Here is a 12,475-nt window from a genome sequence, read left to right on the forward strand (position 1 = left end):
AGTCCAAGACATTTCTAACAAAAATTTTACCTAGGAGTGATTGAACACTTTTTGTTTGAGACTGAAATTGCCCACCAGACAGGTTTCTTCTCTGACAGAGTTGGTGTAAAAGCAGAGACAAAATCTGCAGACTTGCAGCCCTTTGTCACAGAGTGACTTCAACTCAGCCTGCGACCTGTCCACATCACTGTGGCATGTTTCTCACAGCCACCGGTTGATTGAAATGAGCCATGGAAGGAATGATATATTTCAGAGATATTGAATAAGGGGTACATGTTCAAGAAATTCGTACACCTTCCTTCTCACTCCTCAGCTTGTACATGGGAAGTGGAAGTTATGTGGCAGATGTTTAGGAACAGCTGCCTTCAGCTTACTTGTTTACCTTCTGTCCCTGCCACCTTTCTTTATTTGGTTTCTTAGAAAAGATCATGTTCTTATGGTACTGGTACCAAAACAGAGATATAGACCAATGGAACAGAGCAGAGCCCTCAGAAATAATACCACACATCTATAACTATCTGATCTTTGACAAACCTGACAAAAACAAGAAATGGGGAAAGGATTCCCTATTTAACAAATGGTGCTGGGAAAACTGGCTAGCCATATGTAGAAAGCTGAAACTGGATCCCTTCCTTACACCTTATACAAAAATTAATTCAAGATGGATTAAAGACTTAAATGTTAGACCTAAAACCATAAAAACCCTAGAAGAAAACCTAGGCAATACCATTCAGGACATAGGCATGGGCAAGGACTTCATGTCTAAAACAACAAAAGCAATGACAACAAAAGCCAAAATTGACAAATGGGATCTAATTAAACTAAAGAGCTTCTGCACAACAAAAGAAACTACCATCAGAGTGAACAGGCAGCCTACAGAATGGGAGAAAATTTTTGCAATCTACTCATCTGACAAAGGGCTATTCGGAATCTACAAAGAATTCAAATTTACAAGAAAGAAACAATCCCATCAACAAGTGGGCGAAGGAGATGAACAGACACTTCTCAAAAGAAGACATTTATGCAGCCAACAGACACATGAAAAAATGCTCATCATTAGTGGCCATCAAAGAAATGCAAATAAAAACCACAATGAGATACCATCTCACGCCAGTTAGAATGGTGATCATTAAAAAGTCAGGAAACAACAGGTGCTGGAGAGGATGTGGAGAAATAGGAACACTTTTACACTGTTGGTGGGACTGTAAACTAGTTCAACCATTGTGGAAGACAGTGTGGTGATTCCTCAGGGATCTAGAACTAGAAATACCATTTGACCCAGCCATCCCATTATATTTGGGATATATCCAAAGGATTATAAATCATGCTGCTATAAAGACACATGCACACGTATGTTTATTGTGGCACTATTCACAATAGCAAAGACTTGGAACCAACCCAAATGTCCAATAATGATAGACTGGATTAAGAAAATGTGGCACATACACACCATGGAATACTATGCAGCCACAATAGTTCATGTCCTTTGTAGGAATATGGATGGATGCAACTGGAAACCATCATTCTCAGCAAACTATCGCAAGGACAAAAAACCAAACACTGCGTGTTCTCACTCATAGGTGGGAATTGAACAACGAGAACACTTGGACACAGGAAGGGGAACATCACACACTGGGGCCTGTTGTGGGGTAGGGGAGGGGGAAGGGATAGCATTAGGAGATATACCTAATGTAAATGACGAGTTAATGGGTGCAGCACACCAACGTGGCACATACATACATATGTAACAAACCTGCACATTGTGCACATGCACCCTAGAACTTAAAGTATAATTTAAAAAAATAAGAATAATAATAAAGAAAAAGATCATGTTCTTAAACTATGCATTCTAAACCAGCAGTAGTTCACAGGTGCCAGACCTACACTTGAGATACCCTACGGCCATTCAGAGGATATTGATGACTGATGTGCTGGGTGTGATTTATTTTTTGCAGCATTTGATGAGCTTGTTGAAGCATACCAAGAGCAGGCCAAAGGACTTCTGGATGGCGGAGTTGATATCTTACTCATTGAAACTATTTTTGATACTGCCAATGCCAAGGTGAGCTAAGGGAGGAAAAGCAGACAGGGCTGGGCTGAGGGCTGTGGGAGAGTCCCCTGATGTTCAGAGAAGATAGTATTAGCCATTATCAAAGTTAAATAAATTACCTGCATTTGCTCCATTTCATTCTTGAGTGTTTTTAACTGAGGCCAGTACAATAAGAAAAATGTAAATCTGCTTTTGAAGCTTTTAAAATAACTTTTTTCTAATTATGAAAATAGATATTTTCATATATAGCTAGTATAAATGTGTATATCCATAGGTAATAAATACATGCTACTGTTTCTAAACTTGAAAGATACATAAATACACAGAGTGAAAAGTGAATATCCTTTCCTTTCCTAGTCTTTAGTTATCCAGCTCCCTTTCCAGAGACAGCTGCTATTACCAGTTTGGGGGTCCTGGCAGATGCTGTACAGATATAAGCATGCGTGTACATGTGTGTTTGTGTTCCTTACATCCATGCAAAGGCACATAAGTTTATGGAGAGAGAAGCAAATATCTTTATACATATGTTTTTACACAGTGTATCTGTAGGATATATTTCTACAAGTAAAATTGCTGAATCAAAGGATATGTGCATTGTTAATTTTTATCTTTAGTGTCAAGTTACCCTCGTTTGAGACTGGACTCAATTATACTCCCTTCAGCAAGAAGTGTACAATAGTGCTGGTTTCACAACACCCTCACTAGCGCAGTGTATTCTTAAACTATTTGACCTTTTCTAGTTTGACAGGTGGTGCCTCACTGTAGTTTTAATTTGTATTTTTCTCACTACTAATGTAATTGAGCATCTTTCTTCAGTTTTGGAGCCATTTATATTTTATTTTCTATGACTTACGTCTTCTGTCCTTTTTTTCTATTGGACTTCGGCTTTTTAAAATTGAGTCCTTTACTGAGAAAATGAGGCCCTTCTCAATAATGAAGAGTAGCTACTGTCCTCCAGTTTGTTTGACGTTTGACTTTCTTTATGGTGGTGATGGTGGTAGTGTTGTGTTGTTGTTTGTTTGTGTGTGCGTTTTAATGGTGTAGGAGAATTTTTCTTAAATGTTATATGGTTGAATTTACAGATTTTATTTTTTTGTTGTGGAGGGGGAGACTATAGTTACAGAGGCACTCCTCAGTCGAAGAGAAGAAAAAAATGGAAAAATGGCCTTTTCCTCCCTAGTACTTTACAGTTTCATTAAATGTTTAATTGTTGTGGGAATCAGACCACAGGTCCAGAGTTTTTGAACTTTTCAAAAAAATCATTTTCTAAAATACCTCCAAGCAGGAAGAACGTAGAGAGCCACTAGCAGCCTGAAGCTGGATGACCGCCCTACCTTGTTCTTAACACGTGACTTTCATTGGGTTCTTTTTTATATATCTTTTTAGAAATTGTTTTGTGAATCTCCAGTAAACAAATTATAATTTGAAAAGGAATTCAGATACACGTTTTGAAAATGAGAGCAGTAACAAACAAGATAAGGAATATATCTGAAATGAGATTCATATATACATTTGCAAAGAGTCACGGTATTGTTTAGATTAGAAGTAAGAGGGATTAACATGAGGGGATAAAGCATTAAGGATATGTTTTGTTGAGTTTCTGAGTTTTCAAATGTGTGGCATACATTCTGATTATATGGAACTAATGTCCCTCATGATGCATCTGGTATTTATTTTGGAGTGAGAAATAGAATTGGGAGCTAACTTTTTTCCTTTAAAGTTTAGTTTTCCTACCACCATCTATTAAGCATCCTGTTATTTCACAGTGATAGGAATGATGTGGAACATTGTCCTTATCATCCAAAATTCTGGAGTGCATTTGAATCTTGTGTTTTCTAGTAATCTGTCTGCTAATATGACGCTATTGTACCATTTACCATAACATTAGAATATGTCTGAGTAACTGGTAGGCTTAGTTTTTTTTTTTTTTTCATTGAGTCCCATCCCCTTTTCCAGATACCCCTTTTCATGGCTATTTTTACATGTTTGTTTTCCATAAGATCTTTAGGATCAATTTGTCTATTTCTAAAGAGGAAATTCTGATATTATTGATTTAGTAACTTCCCATGAAAAAAACCTACCATCACAGGAAAGGTACACATTAATTACAGGTTGCATTCTGATTTCAGAGAATTAATTGTGAAAACATACATATCTTAGAATCAAGAAATAAAATGATAAAAAGAGAAGATCCATTACCTGGAACTTAATATGTGGACTGAACAGCACAGAATAACATAGGATTTGTACCTTTACTACCTAATCTAAGCTGATGCTGTTTTTTGCAATGATGGATACTGTTGGTTCATATACCTACCATGTGTATGAAAGGATGTGAAAAGCAGGGACATTCTTATTTATTAATTTTTGAGTCAGAGTCTTGTTCTGTTATCCAGGCTGAAGTGCTGTGGCATGATCACAGCTCAACTGCAACCTGGAACTCCTGAACTCAGGCAGTCGTCCTGTCTCAGCCTCCTGAGTGTTATTTATTTATTTTTAATTTTTATTGAGGAAGGGAAGAAAGAATACTCTTCAGCTACTCCTCAGAGGAAATACTAGTTCCTAGGTGAACTTTCAGTGAGCTTTTGTTTTGTTTTAATATGCACAGTATTACACTTGAGAAAGGGGTGCTGGAGTTGTGCCTTACAAGGAAGACATTTCTTCCCAGAGAGCTTGATGTATATCTTATCTGAAGAGGTCTTAGAAAAGGGTGCGTTCTAATCAGGAAGTTAGACTAATCTTGGAAACAGTCTCAGAAATAAAAACGTTCTTTCTTTTTTCCCTGACAGGCAGCTGTGTTTGCACTCCAAAACCTTTTTGAGGAGAAATATGCTCCCCGGCCTATCTTTGTAAGTTTTAAAGTGTTTGCACAATACATTTTGTCTTCTATTAATAATTGTCCTTTTGAGCATGTTTTTCCCCACCTTGCATAGTAGAACTATTAATAGTATCTTTTAGAACTCACCTACGTTGACTTCCATTGTTCACTTCCCTCCCACCACTTCTAGACCAATAACAGTCTTATATCTGGAGAGGCAAGGAAAATGAATCTAGAAGTAGCTGATGAAAGGCAAGCTGTTCAAAAGAAGCCCTCTGTATTGGTCGTTGAAGCCAAAGGCTTCAAGGCTCAGTCTCATTAAGGCCCAAGGAGGGGTGGACTTGCATGCTGATGGCCACATAGCCAACACCGAAGACACTAGACTGCCACTTTATTAACTCAGTAGGCAGACCTCTCTGCTGAGTCCTAAAATTGCTTGGTGAGAAGCGAATTGAATCCAAACAAGGGTGTTAGATAAGTCCAATGTTTAACAGCAGGAGGTCAGGATAACTTAATGTTATCTCTGGGAAAACTGCCTCTAATAAGACTGGATGTGTGAATTCCAAAATTGTTTCAGTCATTGCTTTTGCCTCAGTGACTTTCCCTTATCTCTGTTTCTGTGGCTTCCTGCCTCTTCCCCTAATCTCTTGGCATATATCTGTTCTGACTTATAGAAAGTGCTCCCTTTGAATTTGAGTTCCACATTTCTTTTCCTTGTAAAAGAGCAAAGGAAGTCAGCTTGTTCGTTTGATTTTGTCCTTATAGCTATATTCTTGAGTCTGTATTGTTGACTTTGTTTACTTTGTCAATTCAGATTTCAGGGACGATTGTTGATAAAAGTGGACGGACTCTTTCTGGACAGACAGGAGAGGCATTTGTCATTAGCTTGTCTCATGCAGAACCACTCTGGTGAGTGAGCCATCTTTCTAACTTCTTTTCTTTATGGGGGAACCTTTTTTCATGGCTGTGGAATATGACCTGGGAGGGGATTGCTTCCACATATTTTTACTGTACCACTTCTATATTGAGTTTCCTTTAAGTACTCTCCGACTTTTCCCAAAAGGATTCAGAAGATTGCTGCCTAAATGGGTCAATTTGAGGGACTGGAAAGGTTCTCTTATGGTTACCTGTTTTTGTCTGTAGGTGTGCCCTTTATAGTTTGCAGTGCTTTGCAAATTTTAGGGCAGTGCCACTCCTTATTTATGAGGCAACCAGAAGCAGTCAGTCATGGAATAAGGTGGGAATTCTAAAGCTCAGGTTTTTATCTGTAAAGTGAATATGGCAGTTGGCATGGTGGTGTGTGCCTGTAGTCCCAGCTACTTGGGAGGTGGAAGCAGGAGAGGATCTCTTAAGGCCAGGTGTTGGAAGCTGTAGCTCCTGTGAATAACCACTGTACTTCAGCTTGGCCAACATAGCAGGACCCTGTCTCTAAAGAATTAAATTAACATGACTTTTACAATCTATTTAAAAATGTCTCCCTTTTTACATTTTATTTTTCATATCAAAATGTTTTAAATCGTGTACTTTGAGTGACATGGAAGAGTATCTGAGTATATATACCGTTTTTTGCCTGGAGTTTTTTTTTATTCCTGGGCTTTTTTCTTCTATTCCTCCTGCCTGGAAGCTATGCTGGTCCCCTTCCCCTTTTCCCCCCTTTCCATCCACCATACCTCTTCACTCTGCTGACTTCTTCTTAGCCTTTAAGACTCATCTCAAGAATCTTCCCTCCAGAGAACATTCCCTCTCTCACTAGCCCAGATTGATGTTCTTTGTTTACTTTTATTTTAGCCTTTGCCATAAAAAGTAAGAGTAGTAGACATTTGTTGAGAGTTTGCTGTGTGCCAGGCTCTGTTCTAAGTGCTTTATGTGAGTTCTTTCTTTAATTCTGGCAGTAACACCTTGTGGGTTGGTACTGGTATTAATGTCCCCATTTTAACAAGAAGAGTACTGAGACTCAGAGGTTGTAACTCACCCAAGGTGAAGTAAAGAATCTGGGGACAGGAGCATGCTTTTAACCACTTTGTTATATCACATTTTATCAATTATGTGATGTTCTTTTTTTTCACTCTTAAATGTTTGTAATTACAGAGCACATCTTACAGTTGACTTAATGTCATATTGTGGTTTCTTAAAAGGTGCTATTAATTTAAAGTGCATTAATAGACATTTGATTGGGCCTGACAATTAAGAAAATCATTGTCTTGAACTGGTTGTAGATGACCTTCTTCACAGCTTATGAGTTTTTCCTGAGCAGTCTCTTCATCTTTATTTCTCTAGTGTTTAGTGGAATTCTTGGCACATAGTAGGGATGTAATAAGTTTAACAGAAAAACTGAGGGTAGGAAGTGTAGGGGTCTCTGAAGACAAATTTTATCTAGTTTATTTAAATTTTTGTGCCTATCCGTGAGTGTTTGGAGCATTCCTCCCTTCACTGTCTTTCTCTTTTCCCGCCCCTTTGCTGAGTCTGAATTTGTTATGTGGTTAAGTAAATGACACTGTAATGGATATATGTGACTCATGATGTATTTGTCAAAACCCAGAGAATATACAAAACCAAGAATGAACACTAATGTAAACTGTAGACTTTAGTTACTAATCATGTATTGCTATTGGTTCACATTCTGATAGGTGTACCACACCAATGCAAGATCTTAATAATGATGATGATGTAGTCTTTCCTGGCGATTAGGTAAAACCTCTGTGTTGTCCTGGGTGTCACTGGAGTCTTTAGTTTGCCGGGAGTTCTCAAGGGCCCCTTAGAGGACGTTCTTCCTGCCACTGCCTCACCTCCAGGAGCCCCAAGATGAGGTTTTATTGAGGTCTAAATAATTTATGTTTTTATTTCTTAAGGAAACATTCAGTTTATTCTGACTTTTGATCCACTCAGTGTTTAATTAAAAAGTTTTAAAAATAATCCTTTCTATGACTTCAACTACAGTCCATTCACAGAGAGAATGTATTTGCTCTCTGTTTCGTTATGAATCTTACAGACTGTAAGGGCAGATAGAAGGCAGCAAATAATATGTGAAAAGGATACATATTCTTACATATATGTAGGAAACTTTTGCTTACTGACTTGCGATTATCACGAACTATAGAACAGTGGGATAGAGCCTTTATGTTACTGGTAATTCATCAAATATTTATTGAACTACTACTATATGTCCTGAAATACAGGCCAATGTGGAATAATCCACACTAGGAGAAATGCATAAGTAAATTAAAATATAAAATACACAATGCTATACAGAACTATGAATAAAAATCTGGCAATACATGGGGTAGTGGAGTTCTTGTGGGATTTAGAGACAGCTTGTAAAGAAGGTGACATTTGACCTAGGTTTTGAAAACAGGAGACAGTTTTCTTTTCTTTTTTTCTTTTGAGATGGAGTCTCAAAATTCACCTGTTATCAACAGCTTGCATTGGTGTGGTACACCTATTACAATGTGAACCAATATCAATACATTATTATTAACTGAAGTCTGTAGTTTACCTTAGGGTTCATTCTTGGTTTTGTATATTCTGTGGGTTTTGACAAATATATCATGAGTAACATATATCCATTACAGTATCATACAGAGTAGTTTCATTGCCCCCAAAATCCGCTGTGCTCCACTTATTTATTCTTTTTCCCGGCTCGCTGGCAAGGAATCTTTTCACTGTCTCTATAATTTTGCTGTTTCCAGAATGGAATATAGTTGAGACCACATAGTATGTAGCCTTTTCACACTGGCTTCTTTCACTGAGTGATCTTCATTTCAGGTTCATTCATGTCTTTGTAGGCTTGATAGCTTATTTCTTTTTAACACTAAATAATATTCCGTTGCGAAGATGTACTACGGGTTTTTTTCCATTCACGTATTGAAGACCATCTTGGTTGCTTCCAAGTTGGAGCAACTATGAACAAATCTCCCGTGGCCTTTCCGCGCTACTCACAGAGGAGTCCATCCGGCGTTGTTCTGGATTCCCATTGTAACTTAAAGGGAAACTTTCATAATGTCTGGAGCCCTGGATGCCCTGCAAATGAAAGAGGATTAAGTTCCTTGCAGCAGGAACCCATTTAGGTGGCACCAATCTTGACTTCCAAATGAAACAGTACCTCTATAAAAGGAAAAATGATGGGATCTACATCATAAATCTGAAGAGGACCTGGGAGAAGCTTCTGCTGGCAGCTTGTGCCGTTGTTGCCATTAAAAACCCTGCTGAAGTCAGTGTCATATCCTCCAGGAATACTGACCAGAGGGCCATGCTGAAGTTTGCTGCTGCCACTGGAGCCACTCCAGTTCCTGGCCGGCTTCACTTCTGGAACCTTCACTAACCAGATCCAGGCAGCCTTCCGGGAACCACGGCTTCTTGTGGTTACTGACTTGAGGGCTGACCAGCAGCCTCTTGTGGAGGCATCTTTATGTTAACCTGCCTACTATTGCTCTGTGTAACGCGGATTCCCCTCTGCACTATGTGGACATCGCCATTGCATGCAACAAGGGAGCTCACTCGGTGGGTTTGATGTGGTGGATGCTGGCCTGGGAAGTTCTGCACATGCATGGCACCATTTCCCGTGGACACTTGCGGGAGGTCATGCCTGATCCCTGCTTGTACAGAAATCCTGAAGAAATTGAAAATGAAGAGCAGGCTGCTACTGAAAAGGCTGTGACCAAGGAGGAGTTTCAGGGTGAATGCACGCTCCAGCTCCCGAGTTCACTGCTACTCAGCCTGAGGTTGCAGATTGGTCTGACATGTGCAGGTGCCCTCTGTGCCTATTAAGCAGCTCCCAACTGGAGACTGGAGCGCTCAGCCTGCCACAGAAGACTGGTCTGCAGCTCCCACTGCTCAGGCCACTGAATGAGTAGCAGCAACCACTGAATGGTCTTAAGCTGTTCTTACCCGGGCTGTTAAGCAACATGGAAACAAGGCTGATGGAAAATAAATATCAGTTTCTTAAAAAAAAAGCTCCCGTAAACATTCATGGCAGGTTTTTGTGTAGACATAAGTGTTCAGTTCATTTGGGTAAATAACGAGGAGAGGATTGCTGGTTCTTATGGTAAGACTATGTATGTTGTGAGAAACTGCCAGACTATCCTCCAAAGCTGCTATTCCATCTTGCATTCCCACCAGCAGCGAAGGAGAGTTCCTGCTGTTCCGCATCCTTCCCAGCATTTATTTGGTGGCATCAGTTTTGGATTTTAGCCATTCTAATAGGTGTTAGTGGTATCTTGTTTTATTTGCAATTCCTTAAAAATATATGATAATTTTGAGCGTTTGCATATGCTTACTTGCCATCTATGTATCTTCTTTGGTGAGGAGTCTGTTCAGCTCTTTAGACAGTTTTTTTAAATTGCATTTATTGTTGAATTTTAAGAATTCTTTGTGTATTTTGGATACAAGTCTGTCATATTCTACTTTCTATTGCTATAACAGAATACCTGAGATGGTAATATATAAAGAAAAGAGGTTTATTTAGCTCACAACTCTGAAGGCTGGGAACTTCAAGATTGAGTGGCCACATCTGGCAAGGGCCTTGTGCTGCTTCATAGCATGGCAGAAAAGTGAAAGGGCACATTAGCATGTGTGAAAGAGAAGGGACAAGAGGCCGGCTTGCTTTATAACAACCCGTTCTTGAAAGAACTAATTTATTTCCTTGAGCACTAATTCAGTCTCCAGGGAACTAACCCAGTCTCTGGAGAAAGACAGTAATCCATCTTAATGATCTAATCATCTGTAAAGGCCCCACCTTCCAACACTGTTTCATTGGCAATTCAATTTCAGCATGAATTTTGGTATGGACAAACCACATCCAAACTATAGCAAATCCTTTATCAGATAATGTGTTTTTCAAATATATTCTCCCAGCTTGTGGTTTGTCTTCTCATGCTCTTAATACTCTCTTTTGCTGAACAGTTTTAAATCTTAGTGAAGTTCTAGTTACCAGTTTTTTTTTTTTATGGACCCTACCTTTGGTGTTTTACCTAAAAACTCATTGCCAAACCCACGATCATGTAACTTTTTTCTGTGTTATTTACAAAATTTTAATAGTTTTGCAATTTATATATAGGTCTGTATTCCATTTCGAGTTAGTCTTTGTGAAAGATATAATGTCTGTGTCTAAATTAACTTTTTCAAATGCGATGCCCAATAGTTCCAGCACCATTTGTTGGAAAGAATATCCATTCTCCATTGGATTGCCTTTGTTTCTGTCAAAGATTAGTTGAATATATTTGCGTGGTTCTATTTCTGGACTCTATTCTGTTCCATTAATATGTTTGTCTCTCACCAATTCCACATCGTCTTGGTTGCTTGAGCTTTTTAGTAAGTATTGGAGTTGGATAGGTCAGTCCTTCAACTTTTGTTTTTTCTCTCATTATTGTGTTGGCTATTCTGGGTCTTTTGTCTCGCCATACAAACTTTAGAGTCAGTTTGTTGATATTCACAAAATAACTGCTAGGATTTTCATTGGGATTCTTTTGAATATAGATCAAGTGTGAGAATTGATATCTTAACAATATTGTCTTCCTCTTCCTCTTTATAAACTTGAAATATGTTTTCATTTATTTAGATCCACTTTAATGTCTGTTTTTTTTTCATATAGATCCAAGTATTTCATTTGTTTTGATGCTAGTGTAAATTGTTTTGTGGTTTTTTTTTTTTTTTTTGAGACAGGGTCTTGCTGTGTCATTCAGGCTGGAGTGCTGTGGCATGATTGTGGCTCACTGCAGCCTCAACCTCCCAGGCTTAATTGATCCTTCTGCCTCAGCCTCCTAAGTAGTTGGGACTACAGGTGTGCACCACCACGCCTGGTTAATTTTTTTATTTTTTGCAAAGCTGGGGTTTCGCTATGTTGCCCAGGCTGGTCTCAAACTCCTGGGCTCAGGTGGTCCACCTGCCTTGGCCTCCCAAAATGCTGAGATTATAGGCATGAGCCGCTGTACTTGGCATGTGTTTTTAATTTCAAATTTTGATTGCTTATATCTGGTATATAAGTAAACAATTGAGTTTTGTATAGTTACCTTGTATTTGAAACCTTGGTATAATTGCTTGTTAGTTCAAGGAGTTTTTAGTGATTCTTTGGGATTCTGTACATAAACAATCATGTCATATGTGAACAAAGACAGTTTTATTTCTTCCTTTCCAATCCGTATGTGTACCTTTTACTTTCTGTCTTTTCTTATTGCATAGGGACTTCAAATACAATATTGAGTAAGCGATGAGAGTGGGTCTCCTTGCCTTGTTCCTTATCTTAGCAGGAAAGCATCTAGTTTCACATGATTAAGCTTGATATTAGCTGGAAGTTTTTTCTAGATACTCTTTATCAAGTTGAAATTTCCCCCTATTCCTAGTTTGCTGAATTTTTTTAATGGATGAGTATTGGATGTTTGTTAAATAAAATTAATTTTGGAATCATTTCAGATTTACAGAAAAGTTGCAAAGATAGTGCAGAGAATTTCTGTATATTCTTCTAGTTTTCATGTTAACATAATGCATGACTATGGTACTTTTGTAAAAACTAAGAGTATATTACTATAGTTTGAGTATCTCTTTATCCGAAATGCTTGGGACCAGAGTGGATTGTAGAGTTTTTCGAATTTTGGAATATTTGCACTATACTTACA

At 38.4% G+C, this 12,475-nt stretch overlaps 1 protein-coding gene across 4 annotated transcripts in view; it reads left to right on the plus strand.

Moving 5' to 3' along the window:
* The window catches only part of MTR (5-methyltetrahydrofolate-homocysteine methyltransferase), a 103,634-nt gene that overhangs the window by 15,960 nt on the left and 75,199 nt on the right, over positions 1-12,475 (plus strand). For all 4 annotated transcript variants that reach the window (XM_011935747.1, XM_011935746.1, XM_011935749.1 and 1 more), the window contains 3 exons: positions 1,956-2,062; positions 4,840-4,899; positions 5,683-5,777. In XM_011935747.1, coding sequence (XP_011791137.1) covers positions 1,956-2,062; positions 4,840-4,899; positions 5,683-5,777 — 262 coding nt within the window. The remainder of the gene's footprint in view (positions 1-1,955; positions 2,063-4,839; positions 4,900-5,682; positions 5,778-12,475) is intronic.

The sequence above is a fragment of the Colobus angolensis genome, unplaced genomic scaffold (assembly GCF_000951035.1).
Source record: "Colobus angolensis palliatus isolate OR3802 unplaced genomic scaffold, Cang.pa_1.0 Scaffold148, whole genome shotgun sequence".
NCBI lineage: Eukaryota > Metazoa > Chordata > Mammalia > Primates > Cercopithecidae > Colobus > Colobus angolensis.